Raw genomic sequence first — 17,381 nt, 5'->3', positions numbered from 1 at the left:
AAGGTGTGGAGCTTCAGGGAAATGAAGGTGGGAACGGCATGAAAATCCTTTTGGTTAGCTGTCCTACTGAGTATAGATGTCATTCTGAGGAAAAGAGGGTATGAATGATTAGATTTCCATTTTAGAATAAGCACCCTGATTGTGGTATGGATGGATTGGAGAGGGACAGGTTGGTGACCCATGAGAACACTCTGATGGAGACTAGAAAGGAAAGGCCTAAAGGGGTGGAGAAGAGAGATAAGATTCAAGAAATACTTAGGAGGTAAAAATGACCAGTACTTGTGAGTGATTGGATAATGATAGTGGTCATTATTGAGCACTTATTACGTCTGGGGCTTAAGCGAGCTAATTAAGTCCTTTAATGGTTACATAGTTCACAAGTGACAGAGCCAGAATTCTAAACCCAGGGTCCCTGACAACAAAGACCATGCTCTTTCAGTGTTTTATGCCTGAGGGTAGGAAGGATGAGTGTAGGTTTCTGAATTGAGTGCCATACCTGAGTTGGTGATGAAGGAAAAGGAGAGATTTTTATGGAGATAGGAGTTTGCTTTTAGACAGGTTGTGTTTGATTTATTGGTGGGATGTCTGCAGGGAGTTGACTTGATAGTTAATTATGTTCATCCAAAGTCCAGAAGAAAGGTGAGGCCTGGAGGTATAGATTTGGGAGTCATTAGTATCCAGACATACCTCATAGATATTGTAGACGACCTCAGTAAAGTGAGTCATGATTTTTTGGGGAAGTGACGTTTACACTATTCTATTGTCTATTAAGTATGCAATAGCATTATGTGTAAAAAATATATATATACATAATTTAGAAATACTTTATTGCAGCTGGGTACGATGGCTCACACCTGTAATCCTAGCACTCTGGGAGGCCAAGGTGGGAGGATCACTTGAGGTCAAGAGTTTGAGACCAGCCTGAGCAAGAGTGAGACCCCATCTCTACCAAAAATGGAAGAAATTAGCTGGGTGTGGTGGTGCCCACCTGTAAGCCCAGCTACTGGGGAGACTGAGGCAGGAGTATAGCCTGAGCCCAGGAGTTTGAGGTTGCTGTGAACTATGATGATGTCACTGCACTTGGGGCAATGGAGACCCTGTCTCCCAAAAAAAAAATCAAAAATACTTGGAAATCAAAATTACTCCTTGATCTATGGGCTCCAGAATGGATGTTGTGTTAGCAGGCATAAAAACATCAGTCTCCTTATATATCTCTTGTCAGTGAGCAGTAATATTTTCTATGGAATCTTTTTTTCTGAGCAGTGGGTCAGACAGTGGACTTAAAATATTTAATAAACCATGCTGTAAACAGATGTGCTATCATCCAGGATTTGTTGTTCCATTTATAGAGCACAGGCAGAGTAGATTTGGCATAATTCTTAAGGGCTGTAGGATGAATGGTAAATGAACATTGGCTTCAACTTAAAATCACCAGCTGCATTAGTCCCTAAATGAGAATCAGCATGCTCTTTGAGGCTTTGAAGCCAAGCGTTGACTTCTATCTGTGAAAGTCCTGGATGGCATCTTTCCAGTAGAAGGTGTTTCATCTACATTGAAAATCTGTTGTTTAGTGTAGCCACCTTTGTCAATGACCTTAGCTAGATCTTCTGGATAACTTGTTGCCAACTTCTACATCTGCACTTGCTGCTTCATCTTGCAATTTTATGTTATGAAAACGGCTTCTTTCCTTAAACCTCGTAAACTTTCACCAGGTTCACACTTTTCTACACCTTCCTCACCTCTCTCAGCTCTCATAGAATAGAAGAGAGGTAGGGCCTTGCTCTGGATTAGGCTTTGGCTTAAGGAAATGTGGCTGGTTTGATCTTCTATCCAGCCCACTATATCAGCAGTAAGGCTATTTTGTTATCATTTGTGTGTTCACTGGAGTAGTTCCTCCAAGAACATTTCGTTTACATTCACAATTTGGCTAAACTGTTTGGCACAAGAGGCCTAGCTTTCGGCCTGTGTCTGTTTTTGTTGTTGTTGTTGTTGTTGGTAGAGACAGGGTCTTGCTGTGTTGCCCAGGCTGCTCTCAAACTCTTGGGCTCAAGTAATCCTCCTACCTTGGCCTCTCAAAGTTCTAGGATTTATAGGCATGAGCCACCATGCCTGGCCCTGTCTCTGCTTTTGACATGCCTTCCTCACTAAGCTTAATCATTTCTAGCTCTTGATTTAAAGTAAGAGGCATGCAACTCTTCCTTTCATTTGGGCGCTTAGAGGCCATTGTGTGGTTATTAATTGGCCTAATTTCAGTGTTGTTGTTTCTGAGGGAATAGGGAGGCCCAAGGTGAAGAAGAAAGATGGGAATAGCTGGTTGGTGGAGCAGTCAGAACATAAACAACATTTATTGATTAAGTTAGCTGTCTTATGTGGATGTGGTTCATGGCCCTCTAAAACAATTACGGTAGTAACATTAAAGATCACTGATGAAAGTTCACCATAATAGATATTATAATAATAATAATGGGCTGGGCGTGGTAGCCCATGCCTGTAATCCTAGCACTCTGGGAGGCGGAGGCAGAAGGATCGCTTGAGGTCAGGAGTTCGAGACCAGCCTGAGCAAGAGCGAGACCCCGTCTCTGCTAAAAATAGAAAGAAATTAATCAGACAACTAAAAATATATATAAAAAAAAAAATTAGCCGGGCATGGTGGTGCATGCCTATAGTCCCAGCTACTCCGGAGGCTGAGGCAGAAAGATTGCTTGAGCCCAGGAGTTTGAGGTTGCTGTGAGCTAGGCTGACGCCATGGCACTCTAGCCCAGGCAACAGAGCAAGTCTCTGTCTCAAAAAAAAAAAAATAATAATAATAACAATAATAATGAAGAAGTTTGAAATATTACAAGAATTACCAAATGTGACACCGAGACACAAAGTGAGCACGTGCTATTGGAAAAATGGCACCAATAGATTGACTCAATGCAGGATTGCCACAAAACTTCAATTAGTAAAAAATGCAATACCTGCGACATGCAGTAAAGCAGAGGGCAATGAAATGAGTTATTCCTGTATAGTGAAGATCATGGGACAGCATATAGGGTGAGATGTGGATAGACTAAAACCCTGGGGAACAGTGGTGTTTAAGGAGCAGACCAAGGCAGAGGGGCCTAGGAGGGAGACAAAGAGGCAGCAGCCAGAGAGGGAGGAGCAAGTGTGATGTGGAAGCAGAGGGAGCACTTCAAAGCCGTGGTTCGTCTGCGTGTGTCACTGGCTAAGCAGGAGTGATTTCAGGGATGTGGTGGTAGTGGAAGGAGATGTAGTATTTAGGGGGATAGTTGTTCGTACTCACTGCAGTTTGCTGATAATAGTGGAAAGAATGCACAGGTGAAACCGACAGACTTGGATTCAAATCTGGCTCCACCACTTTGTAGTTGTATGATCTTGGGCCTTTCAAGTTTTGTCATCTGCGAAATAGAGGCAGTGATGCTTAGTTTATAAGTTAGTTGTAAAGATGAGATAAATCAGTTAGCACTATGTTTGGCACCAAGATGTATTCTAGAGTTTAAATAATTATTTTTGCTGCAACATGGTAGAGTGGGAGGAGCATATGTTTGGGACCAGAGAGAGTTGGGCTTGACTTTTACTGGCTCCTTGAGATTGAGACCTTGGGTAAGTCACTTCAGGCAGCATCAGGGTTCTCATGTCTAAGAGAGAGGACATTCCTAGGAGGTTAGTGGTTAGGATTAGAGAAACAAATTTGGCCCCTGGCTTGAAGTTGACACTCAAATCAAATACCCTTTTGTTAAATTCTTCTAAGTTCTTCCATCTGGAAGTTTAACGGACCAAACCCTAGCTAATTAAAAAGTCCTTGGTTTCCATTGTGTGAAAGGATGCCAAAGGTTGCCTTGACCAACTCTAGCCCAGGACAGAAATCTCTTCATCTACTAAGTTCTTACATCTCTTCTCCTTCACTGAAGTGGCCCCACTGAGTCCTGGATCCACCTTCCTTGGAATTCCAGCCATTCCCTTCTCCAAATCATTTCCACCAGCCTGTCCCCCTCACACCTGGTTCTCCTGTCTTTTAATAAAATCTCCATGTGGACATGGAAGGGTTCAAGCAGGTCAGGCCCTTGAGAAGGAGGGTGTGGCAAACATGGGGGTGAAGAGACAAGACATCAGGGACTGAAGTTAGAGTTGGGGGGCATGTCTTGGAGTAGGACCCCTGGGCTGTCATGGAGGGTTATGGAGGGTACAGGTACGGAGAGCTTCCTGCCAGGATCTCAGATTCATGGGCTTGCTTTCAGCTTGGGGGAAGAAGTAAGGCATTGGCTTTTTTGGTGGTGGGTTTTTGTTTTTTTCCTTCCTTGAAACAACTTTTATTTCTTTTTGTGGTCAATCCTGTGGATGTCAGTGACCTAGAATTTAACCAGAGGGGTGTCTAGGGTTTGAGTCCTAGAGGTAGGCAATTGATATGGAGCCCGGGGTCAGCCGTACTCTGAGTACTGTCCTCTCAGTGACTGGAATAAGTTTTTGACTTGTGATACTCAGCTGGCCTTTGCAGACATCATCCCCCATTCCCCTCACCCAGGCTAAACTTAGTTTAGTTCTTCTGTAAGTACTCTGGGGTTTTCTCAGGCCTTAGTACAGAGCTCCCCGGCCATGAAGGCTGGAAACTAGGACCCCTGTTTAGTTGTGATTGGCCTGCCTTTTTTCTCTCCAGAAGCGAATGTCCGTGACAGAGGGTGGTATCAAATACCCAGAGACAACTGAGGGAGGCCGCCCCAAGCTTGGGGGGCTGATGGACCCAAGGCAGGGAGTGATCGAGCGGACTGGCCGCTGCCAGACATGCGCAGGTGAGTGCTGGGGGCTGGGTGGGCTCCCCAAGGGAAGAGAGAGGCTTGGTCCTCAGAGCAAACCAGGGCTAAGGGTGGACACCTGGAAACCTAGTCTCTGACGTAAGTGGGACCTGGGAGGAAAACATCTGGTATGTGTCCCACAGGAAACATGACAGAGTGTCCTGGCCACTTTGGCCACATTGAGCTGGCCAAGCCTGTGTTTCACGTAGGCTTCCTGGTGAAGACAATGAAAGTTTTGCGTTGTGTCTGCTTCTTCTGTTCCAAACTGCTTGTGGACTCTGTGAGTGAGGGATGGGCCCTGACCTGGGGGGTGGGAGGCTGCTTGGTAGGGGGGCAGGGAGACAGCCCCAACTGACCCTCCTCTGCTCTGTCCCCAGAACAATCCAAAGATTAAGGACATCCTGGCTAAGTCCAAGGGACAGCCCAAGAAGCGGCTCACACATGTGTACGACCTTTGCAAGGGCAAAAACATCTGCGAGGGTGGAGAGGAGATGGACAACAAGTTTGGCGTGGAGCAGCCTGAGGGCGATGAGGATCTGACCAAAGAAAAGGTGGCTGGGCTGGCAGAGACTGTGGGGAGGGAGGGATCAGGAGGTAGTGTAGAGGCATGGAGGGAAGAACGAGAGGAGGCTGCAGAGGATACAGGAACAGGAAGGACATGGAGGAGTAGGAGGGGCTGGCCTGGTATGGAGGGAAATGGCCCGACGTCTGGGCTCTGATGGCCCCCTCTCTCTCCTGAAGGGCCACGGTGGCTGTGGGCGGTACCAGCCCAGGATCCGGCGCTCCGGTCTGGAGCTGTATGCAGAGTGGAAACACGTTAACGAGGACTCTCAGGAGAAGAAGATCCTGCTGAGTCCGGAGCGGGTACATGAGATCTTCAAGCGCATCTCTGATGAGGAGTGCTTTGTGCTGGGCATGGAGCCCCGCTATGCGCGGCCCGAGTGGATGATTGTCACCGTGTTGCCTGTGCCCCCCCTCTCTGTGCGGCCTGCTGTCGTGATGCAGGGCTCTGCCCGCAACCAGGTCAGCGGCTCGGTACTCACCTCTCAGCTGGGGGCTGGGTGTCTGAGGGAGGAATCCCGCAGGTGGGACTGGGGGTTCCAGGGAGACGGACAGACAGATCGAGGTTTCAAAATACCCTGCCATTTACTAGCTTTATGACCTTTATTGAGGCCATAAAGGTCACAGAGGGGTTTCTGTCTCTATAAATGAGCAAGCAGCCCTGCCTCCTGGGGTGGTGTGAGGACGGGCTACGCTGCGTGCCTGGCACATGCCTGCCGGGTGCTGTCAGTGGTAGCTTGGACTGTGATGATGCTGACTTCCTACCTCAGGATGACCTGACTCACAAACTGGCCGACATCGTGAAGATCAATAATCAGTTGCGGCGCAATGAGCAGAATGGTGCAGCGGCCCATGTCATTGCAGAGGATGTGAAGCTCCTCCAGTTCCACGTGGCCACCATGGTGGACAACGAGCTGCCGGGCTTGCCCCGTGTGAGTCAGCACACTCCCAACCCACCTGTGGATTGGAGCCAGGGTGGGGGCTGGCTTGAGGCCTCAGAGCTCTGGAGGAAGGCCCAGTGCTGACTGCTGGGTTGCTCCACCCTGTGTCTCCTCACAGGCCATGCAGAAGTCTGGACGTCCCCTCAAGTCCCTGAAACAGCGGTTGAAGGGCAAGGAAGGTCGGGTACGAGGGAATCTGATGGGCAAACGAGTGGACTTCTCAGCCCGCACTGTCATCACCCCCGACCCCAACCTCTCCATCGACCAGGTTGGCGTGCCACGCTCCATTGCCGCCAACATGACCTTTGCGGAGATTGTTACCCCGTTCAACATTGACAGGTGTGCCTCAGTTCAGAAGCCCTGCCTGGAGGAGGACTCCCCTTCCCTAGGGGGGACATGGCCTCAGTGGTGAGGCTTTGAGAGAGGTGTTCTCCCTTCCCAGGGGAGTGGACTTGGAGCAAGCAATGGGGAGCATTGAAGTTTAGAAGTGTGACTTCCAGCTGGGAGCAGTGGCTCACACTTGTAATCCTAGCACTCTGGGAGGCCGAGGCGGGTGGCTTGTTTGAGCTCAGGAGTTCGAGACCAGCCTGAGCAAGAGCAAGATGCTGTCTCTACTAAAAAAAATAGAAAGAAATTAATCAGACAACTAAAAATATATATAAAAAAAAAAATTAGCCGGGCATGGTGGCGCATGCCTGTAGTCCCAGCTACTCAGGAGGCTGAGGCAGTAGGATTGCTTAAGCCCAGGAGTCTGAGGTTGCTGTGAGCTAGGCTAACGCCACGGCACTCACTCTAGCCAGGGCAACAGAGTGAGACTCTGTCTCAAAAAAAAAAAAAAAAAAAAATGTGACTTCCACTCAGGGCTTTGGGCTGAGGGTGGTAGCATCAGTGGCTTACAGGAAGCATTTTATTCATTGCACCTCTTTCCTTCCTAGACTTCAAGAACTAGTGCGCAGAGGGAACAGCCAGTACCCAGGGGCCAAGTACATCATCCGAGACAATGGTGATCGTATTGACTTGCGTTTCCACCCCAAGCCCAGTGACCTTCACCTGCAGACTGGCTATAAGGCACGTAAGAGGCCAGGATGGACCATCAGAGGCTGTCCTGTTCCTTAGGATCCAGACTTGTTGACTATCTTTTTTAAAGACTGTGCTGTCTCAGGTGTGCTAGGAGCTGCCAGCCACTGGCATGCAGGATGGGGGTTGGATAAACTGAGGGGCAGCATGCATATGGCAGGGAAGAGGGATCCGTAGAGGAACAACACAGAAGGCCTTGTGTTTAGTCTCTCTTGGTTTGCTCCCCAGACTTGAGTTCCTCGAGATCGGTGGATACTACATTTTATTCCTTCCTGATAACCTAGTGTCTGGCCAGGGCCATCATGGCCCAAAGCGGGTGTTTGATAAGTGTTTCAAGTAAAGTAACACCATAGCATCATCTCTTTCAGTCTGCAAAGGACTTCAGATGCGTTGTCATTTCATTCTTAGCACGTACCTCCTTCACTGAGACCTTTTCCTTACTTCACCTCCCAAGGTGGAACGGCACATGTGCGATGGGGACATTGTTATCTTCAACCGGCAGCCAACTCTGCACAAGATGTCCATGATGGGGCATCGGGTCCGCATCCTCCCTTGGTCTACTTTTCGCTTGAATCTTAGGTCAGTCCCCTGGCTGATGGAAGCTGGTTGGGATCGGGCGAGGTCTGGGTTGCTCCCCTGGGTTTTGCTGCAGACAGCTTCCTAACTGTGAGTTCTCTCTTTCGCTGTAGTGTGACGACTCCATACAATGCAGACTTTGATGGGGATGAGATGAACTTGCACCTGCCACAGTCTCTGGAGACACGAGCGGAGATCCAGGAGCTGGCCATGGTGCCTCGCATGATTGTCACCCCCCAGAGCAATCGACCTGTCATGGGCATTGTGCAGGACACACTCACGGCAGTGCGCAAATTCACTAAGAGAGACGTCTTCCTAGAGCGGGTATGTGGTTCAAGTGGAAACCTGGCTCTGGCAGGCAGAGGGGCACCAGGGAGGAAGGGCTGTGGGTTTTTTCCTAATGTGTTCTGCACTGATCTTCATGTGAGATGGCCTCTTCTGGTGAGGAGGAAGGAAAGGGGGTTAGGAAAGATCACAGCCCAAAAAAAGATGTACGACTTTAGTTCTCCATTTAATTCCTTAACGTTTCATATAATTCCATGTATCATCTATAAAGTAAAGGTGAAGGGAAAAATAAATAGGACTTGTTAGAAAATTTACTTTTCTGTTTCTTTATTTTTATCTTCACTTATTTTCTAGTTATTAAAAGAAATTGGCCAGGTGCAGTGGCGCACACCGGTAATCCTAGCACTCTGGGAGGCCAAGGCGGGAGGATTGCTTGAGCTCAGGAGTTTGAGACCAGGCTGAGCAAGAGCGAGACCCCGTCTCTACTAAAAGTAGAAAAATTAGTTGGATGTGGTAGCACACACCTGTAGTCCCAGCTATTTGGGAGGCTGAGGCAATAGGATCACTTGACCCTAGGATTTTGAAGTTGCTGTGAGCTATAATGACACCCCTGCACTCTCTAGCCGGGGCCACAGAGACACACTCTGTCTCAAAAAAAAAAAAAAAAAAGAAATTTTTGCTTAAAAAAAGAACAAAAACAAAAATTTCACTATTACAATGGATTTTTTATTAAAAGTTTGGAAAAACACTTTTCCTGGTGTCTCTTTACCTCCAAAACCTGGCTTTCCTCTGGGACAAGGAAGCTTCCCCAACATTCTTCTCACATTCATGAGATGTGAGGCCTGCAGTCTGACTTCGTATCTTTTTACTCTTTGTCTCACAGGGTGAAGTGATGAACCTCCTCATGTTCCTGTCCACGTGGGATGGGAAGGTCCCACAGCCGGCCATCCTGAAGCCCCGGCCCCTATGGACAGGCAAGCAGATCTTCTCCCTCATCATACCCGGCCACATCAATTGTATTCGTACCCACAGCACCCATCCTGATGATGAGGACAGTGGCCCTTACAAGCACATCTCTCCTGGGGATACTAAGGTAGGGCCTGGCTTCTGGGTATGTGGGGACGGAATTTGGACATGGGAGCCAGGACCAGAATGGGGGCCCTGAGTAGATGCTTTGCCCATAGGTGGTCGTGGAGAATGGGGAGCTGATCATGGGCATACTGTGCAAGAAGTCTCTGGGAACCTCAGCTGGCTCCCTGGTCCACATCTCCTACCTGGAGATGGGCCATGACATCACTCGCCTCTTCTACTCCAACATTCAGACCGTCATTAACAACTGGCTCCTCATTGAGGGTAAGTGAATCTTCTCCCACTCCTTACTGTTCTTCCATCCCTTTCTCTTTCCTCCTTGAATTTGGTGTCTGTTGGCTACAATTCCATCCATGCAAAGGGTGTTGCTGATGCTTTTCCTCATCTCCAGGTCACACTATTGGCATCGGAGACTCCATTGCTGACTCTAAGACTTACCAGGACATTCAGAACACTATTAAGAAGGCCAAACAGGATGTGATTGAGGTGAGAGGGAAGGCTGGCAGAGACTGAAAAAGGGACTTTGGGGGACTTTGAACTTAATGTCAGCAAGAGTGAAGGCGATGTAAGGGTTAGGGGAAGGGGATTGATGTCTCACTGAGAACTCTGCCTCCAGGTCATCGAGAAGGCTCATAACAATGAGCTGGAGCCCACCCCAGGGAACACTTTAAGACAGACATTTGAGAATCAGGTGAACCGCATTCTCAATGATGCCCGAGACAAGACTGGCTCCTCTGCCCAGAAATCCCTGTCTGAGTACAACAACTTTAAGTCTATGGTTGTGTCTGGAGCTAAAGGTTCCAAGATCAACATCTCCCAGGTGAGGAGCCTTGTCTTTCCAAATATGGAGCCACTAGTGGTTTGGGGGAGGAAGGCGGGTGTGTGTATGTGTTGGGGTGAGGAAGAGTTGAAGGAAAATCTTGGGAACTCTTATTCTTAAGGCAAAGGGAGTTAGATGCACCTGCCTTGTTTGTTTCCCAGGTCATTGCTGTGGTTGGGCAGCAGAACGTGGAGGGCAAGCGGATTCCATTTGGGTTCAAGCACCGAACTCTGCCTCACTTCATCAAGGATGATTATGGGCCCGAGAGCCGTGGCTTTGTGGAGAACTCCTACCTGGCTGGCCTCACACCCACTGAGTTCTTCTTCCATGCCATGGGGGGCCGTGAGGGGCTCATCGACACAGCTGTCAAGACAGCTGAGACGGGTGAGGCCTTCTTCAGGGTTCTTCCATGGGCTGGTACCAGGGAATGCCACAGGCCTGCTGGGTGGGCAGTAGGACTTCTCAGGCTAAAGGCCTCTGTTGCCAGAGGTGTGATTTTGGCCTGCGTGGAACAAATAGAGACTCAAATTAAGCAAATGCCCTCATCGTGATTGTTTTATAGCATCTCACGAGGGAGGGATAGAGCCTTGGGCTCTGCTCCTGGCCTGTCACATGAGGTGGTTTCTAAGGGACTCTGCTGGGGCCCTCTGTTCATCTGGTCATGGACATGGTTTTCATTAAAAGACCTCAGGGATGGGGGGCTGGCTCTTCTGGGAATCAGGGTGGTTGGGGCCCAGACTGGATCTTCGGGCTTTGTCGTCCTCTTCTCGCGGTGGGTCCTACAATTGACTGCCTCCCCGCAGGATACATCCAGCGGCGGCTGATCAAGTCCATGGAGTCAGTGATGGTGAAGTACGATGCGACCGTGCGGAACTCTATCAACCAGGTGGTGCAGTTGCGCTACGGCGAGGACGGCCTGGCGGGCGAGAGCGTTGAGTTCCAAAACCTGGCCACACTTAAGCCTTCCAACAAGGCTTTTGAGAAGAAGTGAGGAGGCGGGCAAGCTGGGGGGTTCTCACCTGAGCTGGAAGATTCCTATCCCCACCCCAGAGAGATGGCCTGGAATGTGTCTTGCAGGGGACTGTACCTTTTAGTGCCCTTTCCCTACCCTTCTGAACCAGCTATTGTGTTGTGGGGGAGGAGTTGAATGGAGGCAGATTTGACATTGGTCTTCCCTTTGTCCCTGGTGATGGCACAGTTCAAATACAGATGTGCAGGCACATATGCAGGTCCCACTGGCAGTCCTTGGGCCTGGATCTTACATTTCTCAGCCCAAGATTCTTGGCCCCTAAAGTCCTGTACCTGGTGGGTCATATACCTACAACAGCCTCACTGCTCCTTGTGGGGATCCAGCCCAGAGCCCACTTGCTCCCTGACTCCACTGCTTGCCACTTGCAGGTTCCGCTTTGATTATACCAATGAGAGGGCCCTGCGGCGCACTCTGCAGGAGGATCTGGTGAAGGATGTGTTGAGCAACGCACACATACAGAATGAGCTGGAGCGGGAATTTGAACAGATGCGTGAGGATCGGGAGGTGCTCAGGGTCATCTTCCCAACTGGTGACAGCAAGGTCAGGAAGTGCTATGCTGGAGAACAGCTGCCTTGGCTGCCTTGGATGGTTGTCACCTGACTCACAGTCCTCCCTCCCTTCCCTCCTCCCTCAGGTTGTCCTCCCCTGTAACCTGCTGCGCATGATCTGGAACGCTCAGAAAATCTTCCACATCAACCCTCGCCTTCCTTCTGACCTGCACCCCATCAAAGTGGTGGAGGGTGAGTACTTGCTCTGGGTGAGGCTGGGGGTAGGAGTCTGCTGGGCCCTGGTCTCATGATCTCTTCACCCTCATTTGGCCCCCAGGAGTCAAGGAATTGAGCAAGAAGCTGGTGATTGTGAACGGGGATGACCCACTAAGCCGGCAGGCCCAGGAGAATGCCACACTGCTCTTCAACATCCACCTGCGATCCACGCTATGCTCCCGCCGCATGGCTGAGGAGTTTCGGCTCAGTGGAGAGGCCTTCGACTGGCTCCTTGGAGAGATAGAATCCAAGTTCAACCAAGCCATTGTGAGTGTTACACTTCTCACCTCAGCCTTGTTTTTCTTCTTTTACCTATTGACTTCTCTGGTTTCTAAGAACAGCCCACTTCTGCCCACAGTCACCTAGTAATAGCTATCATTCATTGTGAGACTGCTGCGTGCCAAGTCCTGTGTTTGGCATGCTGTGCCTTTATACCACAGCAGCCCTGAAACAACCATGGTAGGAGAAGGATTCTTAGTCCCAGGCTGCAGAGACAACCTCAACGGAGAGAGTGATGTCATACAAGAAACACGACTGGGATGTGAAATAGTACTATTTTCCTAAAATGGCTGTTGTGTGCAGCATTCTAATTTAGATAGAGGAGGGGAATTGGAGGGAGTAAGTAAAAGAGATTTACTTAAGTAAAAGAGATAATTGGAACATGCTTTTACTGTCTTTAAGGATTTTACAGGATAATGGAAGAAGAGAAAAACATTGTAATTATAGGTGTGCCTCTGAATCTATTTACTGTAAATTCAGTTTTACAATTAAGTAATTAAAAATACATTAGAGAATACTACAGAACACCATTGAAATATTTTAAAGCTTAAATAAATTGAAAAGCATCTCATGTTCATGGGTTGGAAGACTTAACATTGCTAAATGGCATTACTCCCCAAAGTCATGTACAGATTCAATACAATTGCTATCAAAATTCCAGCTGCCTTTTTGGAAGAAATTTACATTACAGGCTGATGCTAAAATTCATATGGAAATGCAGCGGGCCCAGAATTCCCAAAACAATCTTAAAAAGAACAAAGTTGGAGAGCTCACACTCCCTGATTTCAAAACTTATTACAGAGCTACAGTAATCAAGACAGTGTGCTACTGTCACAAGGATACATATATGCATCAGTAGAATAGAACTGAGCGTCTAGAAGTAAACCCTCACGTTTGTGGTCATTTGATTTTTGATAAGAGTACCAAGGCAATTAAATGGGCAAAGAGTAGTCTTTTAGCAAGTGATGCTAAGACAATTGGGTATCCACATGCAACAGACTGAAGTTGGATCCCTACCTCACACCATGTACAGAACTCTGCAAATGCATCAAAGACCTCAGTTTAAGAGCTAGCTATAAATGTTTTGGAAGAAAAGATAGGGATAAATCTTCATAATCATGAATTAGGCAATGAATTCTTAGGTATAACACCAAAAGCATAAGCAACCAAAAGAAAAAAATAGATAAATTGGACTTCATCAAAATTTAAAACTTTCTTGCTTCATAGGACACCCTCAAGAAAGTGAAAAGATAATACACTGAATGGGAGCTATTTCCCCAAAGAGGCATAGTAATCATGTAAATGATCATGAAACACATGAAAAGATACTTAGCATCATTAGCCGTCAGGAAAATGCACATCAAACTATTAATACCTCACCTTCACTGGGGTGATTGTAATCTAAAACACACAATGACAAGTGTTGAAGATGTCACCCGGGTGCAGTGGCTCAATCCTAGCACTCAGGGAGGCTGAGGGGGGGGAGGATCACTTGAACTCAGGAGTTTGAGACCAGCCTGAGCAAGAGCGAGACCCTGTTTCTGCTAAAAATAGAAAAATTAGCCAGGTGTTGTGGTGCACACATGTAGTTCCAGCTACTTGGGAAGCTGAGGCAGGAGGATCACTTGAGTGCAGGAGTTTGAGGTTGCAGTGAGCTATGATGGCGCCACTGCACTCTACCTGGGGCAACAGAGGAAGACTCAGTCTCAAAAAAAAAAAAAATGTTGAGGCTGTGGAAAAATTGGAACCCTCATACTTTACTTACTGGCAGGAAAGGTGCAATGGCTTTGGGAAATAGTCTGGCAGCTCCTCAAAAGGTTAAATGTAGAGTTACCCTATGGTCCAGCATTTTCATTCCTAGGTATAGACCTGAGAGAATTGAGAACATGACCACATGAACACCTATACACAAGTGTTCATAGCAGTGTTATGATAGCCAAGCAGTGAAAACAACCTAAATGTCCATTGATGAATGGATAACAAAATGTGGTTTGTCTATACAAAGGAATATCATTCAGCTATAAAAAATGAGCTATCAAGCCACAAGAAGATAGTGATGAATCTTTTTTTTTTTTCTCGCTTTGTTGCCTGGGCTAGAGTGAGTGCCGTGGCATCAGCCTAGCTCACAGCAACCTCAAACTCCTGGGCTCAAGCAATCCTTCTGCGTCAGCCTCCCGAGTAGCTGGGACTACAGGCATGAGCCACCATGCCCGGCTAATTTTTTCTATATACATATTTTTAGTTGTCCAGATCATTTCTTTCTATTTTTTAGTAGAGACAGGGTCTTGCTCTTACTCAGGCTGGTCTCGAACTCCTGACCTTGAGCGATCCACCCGCCTCGGCCTCCCAGAGTACTAGGATTACAGGCGTGAGCCACCGCGCCCGGCCTAGTGATGAATCTTAAATACCTATTGGTGGAAGAAACTAGTCTGAAAAGGCTACGTATTGTAAGATTCCAATTAAAAGGTTAAATTTTATGGTATATGTTTATATATCAACTAAAATAATGCATATGGGCAGCTTCCTATTTAGATGAGTGTTAAAAAATGAATATTTCCCCTGTAACTTTAATTCAGAAGTTTGTTTAGAAGTTTGGATTGTAGCTGGTATAGTAGCCTTTTCTGGATGTGTAGCACATCAGGTACCAAATGGTATAAGTGGGCTCTGTCTGAGGAAGGAGACGATCAAATAAGGCTTACTAGTTAAGTCTTTGCCTTTTCCAAGCTCATCTGCCCCATGTCCCTTAAGATTAGATTGTAGTCCCAGCTCTGACCCCATCCCACTCTAATTCATCAGAAGAGAGGGGTTGGCTTTGTCTGATGCTAGCTTTTCCCTAGGCCCATCCTGGGGAAATGGTGGGAGCTCTGGCTGCACAGTCCCTTGGAGAACCTGCCACCCAGATGACCTTGAACACCTTCCACTACGCTGGTGTGTCTGCCAAGAATGTGACGCTGGGCGTGCCCCGACTTAAGGAGCTCATCAACATTTCCAAGAAGCCAAAGACCCCCTCACTTACTGTCTTCCTGTTGGGCCAATCTGCTCGAGATGCTGAGAGAGCCAAGGTAGGGGTCGGGAGCGATGGGCTTCTTGGCAGGGAGAAAAGGAAGTGAGCTCTCTCCCTTGAATGGAGAGTTTGGGATTCCCTGGATAGGAGGGTTTGAAGAGGGCTTGGGCTACACAGATGCCTGTGTCATGAATCCCTGTCTCTTCTCAGGACATTCTGTGCCGCCTGGAGCATACAACATTGAGGAAGGTGACTGCCAACACAGCCATCTACTATGACCCCAACCCCCAGAGCACGGTGGTGGCAGAGGATCAGGAGTGGGTAAATGTCTACTACGAGATGCCTGACTTTGATGTGGCCCGAATCTCCCCCTGGCTGTTGCGGGTGGAGCTGGACCGGAAACACATGACTGACCGGAAGCTGACCATGGAACAAATTGCCGAAAAGATCAATGCCGGTGAGTCTGGGAGGGCCTGCTGGGCTCAGGAGCCCTACCTGGGCTCCCACCTCTGTTGTGTTCACTGCACTTGAATCTGAAAGAGCCCCCCGTCCTCACCACCACCCATGTGCCAGTTCTGTTCCTCTAAGGCATCTCTTCCCCAGGGTCACTGTTCCCTGGTCCTCACACTCTCCAGGTCCCCCCCCCCCATATTCCTTTTCCCTTCCCAGTGTTCCCCTTACTTCTTTCTAAGGGGGTGTCTGTGCGGAGGGGGAGCCAGAAGAGAGCCCTGCTGGGGGAGAGCTGCAAGTGGACAGCGACCAGGAAGCAAGTCCTGTAAATGCAGTCCTTCTCACAGCTCATTCTTGTCCTCACTAGGTTTTGGTGATGACTTGAATTGCATCTTTAACGATGATAATGCAGAGAAGCTGGTGCTCCGTATTCGCATCATGAACAGTGATGAAAACAAGATGCAGGAGGTAAAGGGGACCCAAAGGAAACTGATACGTCAGACATAGAAAACCGTTAAATTGTGTTAGTGACCAGAGAGATTGAGACACAAGCAGCACTTCGGGCTGGTCACACCCACCTAATTAAGGAGCAGGGAATGGTGGTTAGCGATCACTTTTGAAACTTTGAGCAAGGCCGGGCGCGGTGGCTCACGCCTGTAATCCTAGCTCTCTGGGAGGCCGAGGCGGGCGGATTGTTTGAGCTCAGGAGTTCGAGACCAGCCTGAGCAAGAGCGAGACCCCGTCTCTACTAAAAATAGAAAGAAATGAATTAGACAACTAAAAACATATAGAAAAAATTAGCTGGGCATGGTGGTGCATGCCTGTAGTCCCAGCTACTCGGGAGGCTGAGGCAGGAGGATCGCTTGAGCCCAGGAATTTGAGGTTGCTGTGAGCTAGGCTGACGCCACGGCACTCTAGCCCGGTCAACACAGTGAGACTCTGTCTCAAAAAAAAAAAAAAAAACTTTGAGCAGCAAAAATCTTCAGAATCTGAAACAGCAGCAAGTAGATAAAACAGATGCATTGAAATGGGAGTGATACTTTTTATCATGATTTTATAATATTAAAAGAAACCCAAGAAAAGGCACCCACATCCCACCACCCTAACACAAGCGACAGTCTTCAGGGCCCTGTCACTTGGCACTCTTCTCCCCCAAGGCGCCTGCAGCTTGTTTGCCTAGGGCAATCAAACCTCTGCCGAGAGGCCAGGGGCCAGAGTTGGGGGCAGATCAGATAGTAGGAATTGCTGTGTCCTGGGGAAAGTCATGTGACAGCAGGTATAATAAGACCCATTAAAGTGCTTGACCCGTGACTTCACGCCTGGGTGTGGCTCCTAAGAAAGTGTTCACATGTGGGTGCCTGGTACTTCAGTAATAAAAACCCAAGAACTCATTAACTACTGAACCGTCAGAGAATAGTGAAGGAAATCGTGATGTGTGTTGGTGGAGCACAGTGTACACCCATTGAAAGAGATCCCAGCCGAGACGGCAGAGCAGGGAGTGCTGTGCGCCAGGGTGCAGCCTGTGGGCACTCACGCTAGACAGGACTAAACGAAAGTGGAAATTGTGTTAGGGTGGTGAGGTGTGGGTGCCTTTTCTCAGGTTTCTTTTAATATTGTAAAACCATGATAAAAAGTAGTCTCACTGGACCTGAGGGGCAAAGTGTGGTGGCCGACTCTCAGGTCCTCGAGGAGGCTGTGGTTTGGGTGAGAGC

At 48.2% G+C, this 17,381-nt stretch overlaps 1 protein-coding gene across 2 annotated transcripts in view; it reads left to right on the top strand.

Annotated features, from left to right (window-relative positions):
• Window positions 1-17,381, top strand: part of POLR2A (polymerase (RNA) II (DNA directed) polypeptide A, 220kDa) — a 28,227-nt gene that overhangs the window by 7,391 nt on the left and 3,455 nt on the right. The window contains exons 2-22 of one of the 2 annotated variants that reach the window (XM_012655711.1): window positions 4,658-4,790; window positions 4,937-5,073; window positions 5,171-5,344; window positions 5,535-5,816; window positions 6,125-6,286; window positions 6,414-6,634; window positions 7,231-7,363; window positions 7,827-7,951; window positions 8,062-8,272; window positions 9,117-9,326; window positions 9,418-9,586; window positions 9,714-9,808; window positions 9,939-10,142; window positions 10,304-10,526; window positions 10,946-11,129; window positions 11,541-11,712; window positions 11,807-11,912; window positions 11,998-12,203; window positions 15,053-15,277; window positions 15,430-15,676; window positions 16,037-16,137. In XM_012655711.1, the coding sequence (XP_012511165.1) occupies window positions 4,658-4,790; window positions 4,937-5,073; window positions 5,171-5,344; window positions 5,535-5,816; window positions 6,125-6,286; window positions 6,414-6,634; window positions 7,231-7,363; window positions 7,827-7,951; window positions 8,062-8,272; window positions 9,117-9,326; window positions 9,418-9,586; window positions 9,714-9,808; window positions 9,939-10,142; window positions 10,304-10,526; window positions 10,946-11,129; window positions 11,541-11,712; window positions 11,807-11,912; window positions 11,998-12,203; window positions 15,053-15,277; window positions 15,430-15,676; window positions 16,037-16,137 (3,720 nt within the window). The remainder of the gene's footprint in view (window positions 1-4,657; window positions 4,791-4,936; window positions 5,074-5,170; window positions 5,345-5,534; window positions 5,817-6,124; window positions 6,287-6,413; window positions 6,635-7,230; window positions 7,364-7,826; window positions 7,952-8,061; window positions 8,273-9,116; window positions 9,327-9,417; window positions 9,587-9,713; window positions 9,809-9,938; window positions 10,143-10,303; window positions 10,527-10,945; window positions 11,130-11,540; window positions 11,713-11,806; window positions 11,913-11,997; window positions 12,204-15,052; window positions 15,278-15,429; window positions 15,677-16,036; window positions 16,138-17,381) is intronic. The other variant, XM_012655712.1, reaches the window with a different exon arrangement.

Source organism: Propithecus coquereli, unplaced genomic scaffold (assembly GCF_000956105.1).
Source record: "Propithecus coquereli isolate 6110/MARCELLA unplaced genomic scaffold, Pcoq_1.0 Scaffold482, whole genome shotgun sequence".
Lineage (NCBI taxonomy): Eukaryota > Metazoa > Chordata > Mammalia > Primates > Indriidae > Propithecus > Propithecus coquereli.
This window is presented reverse-complemented; position numbering and strand designations above follow the sequence as displayed.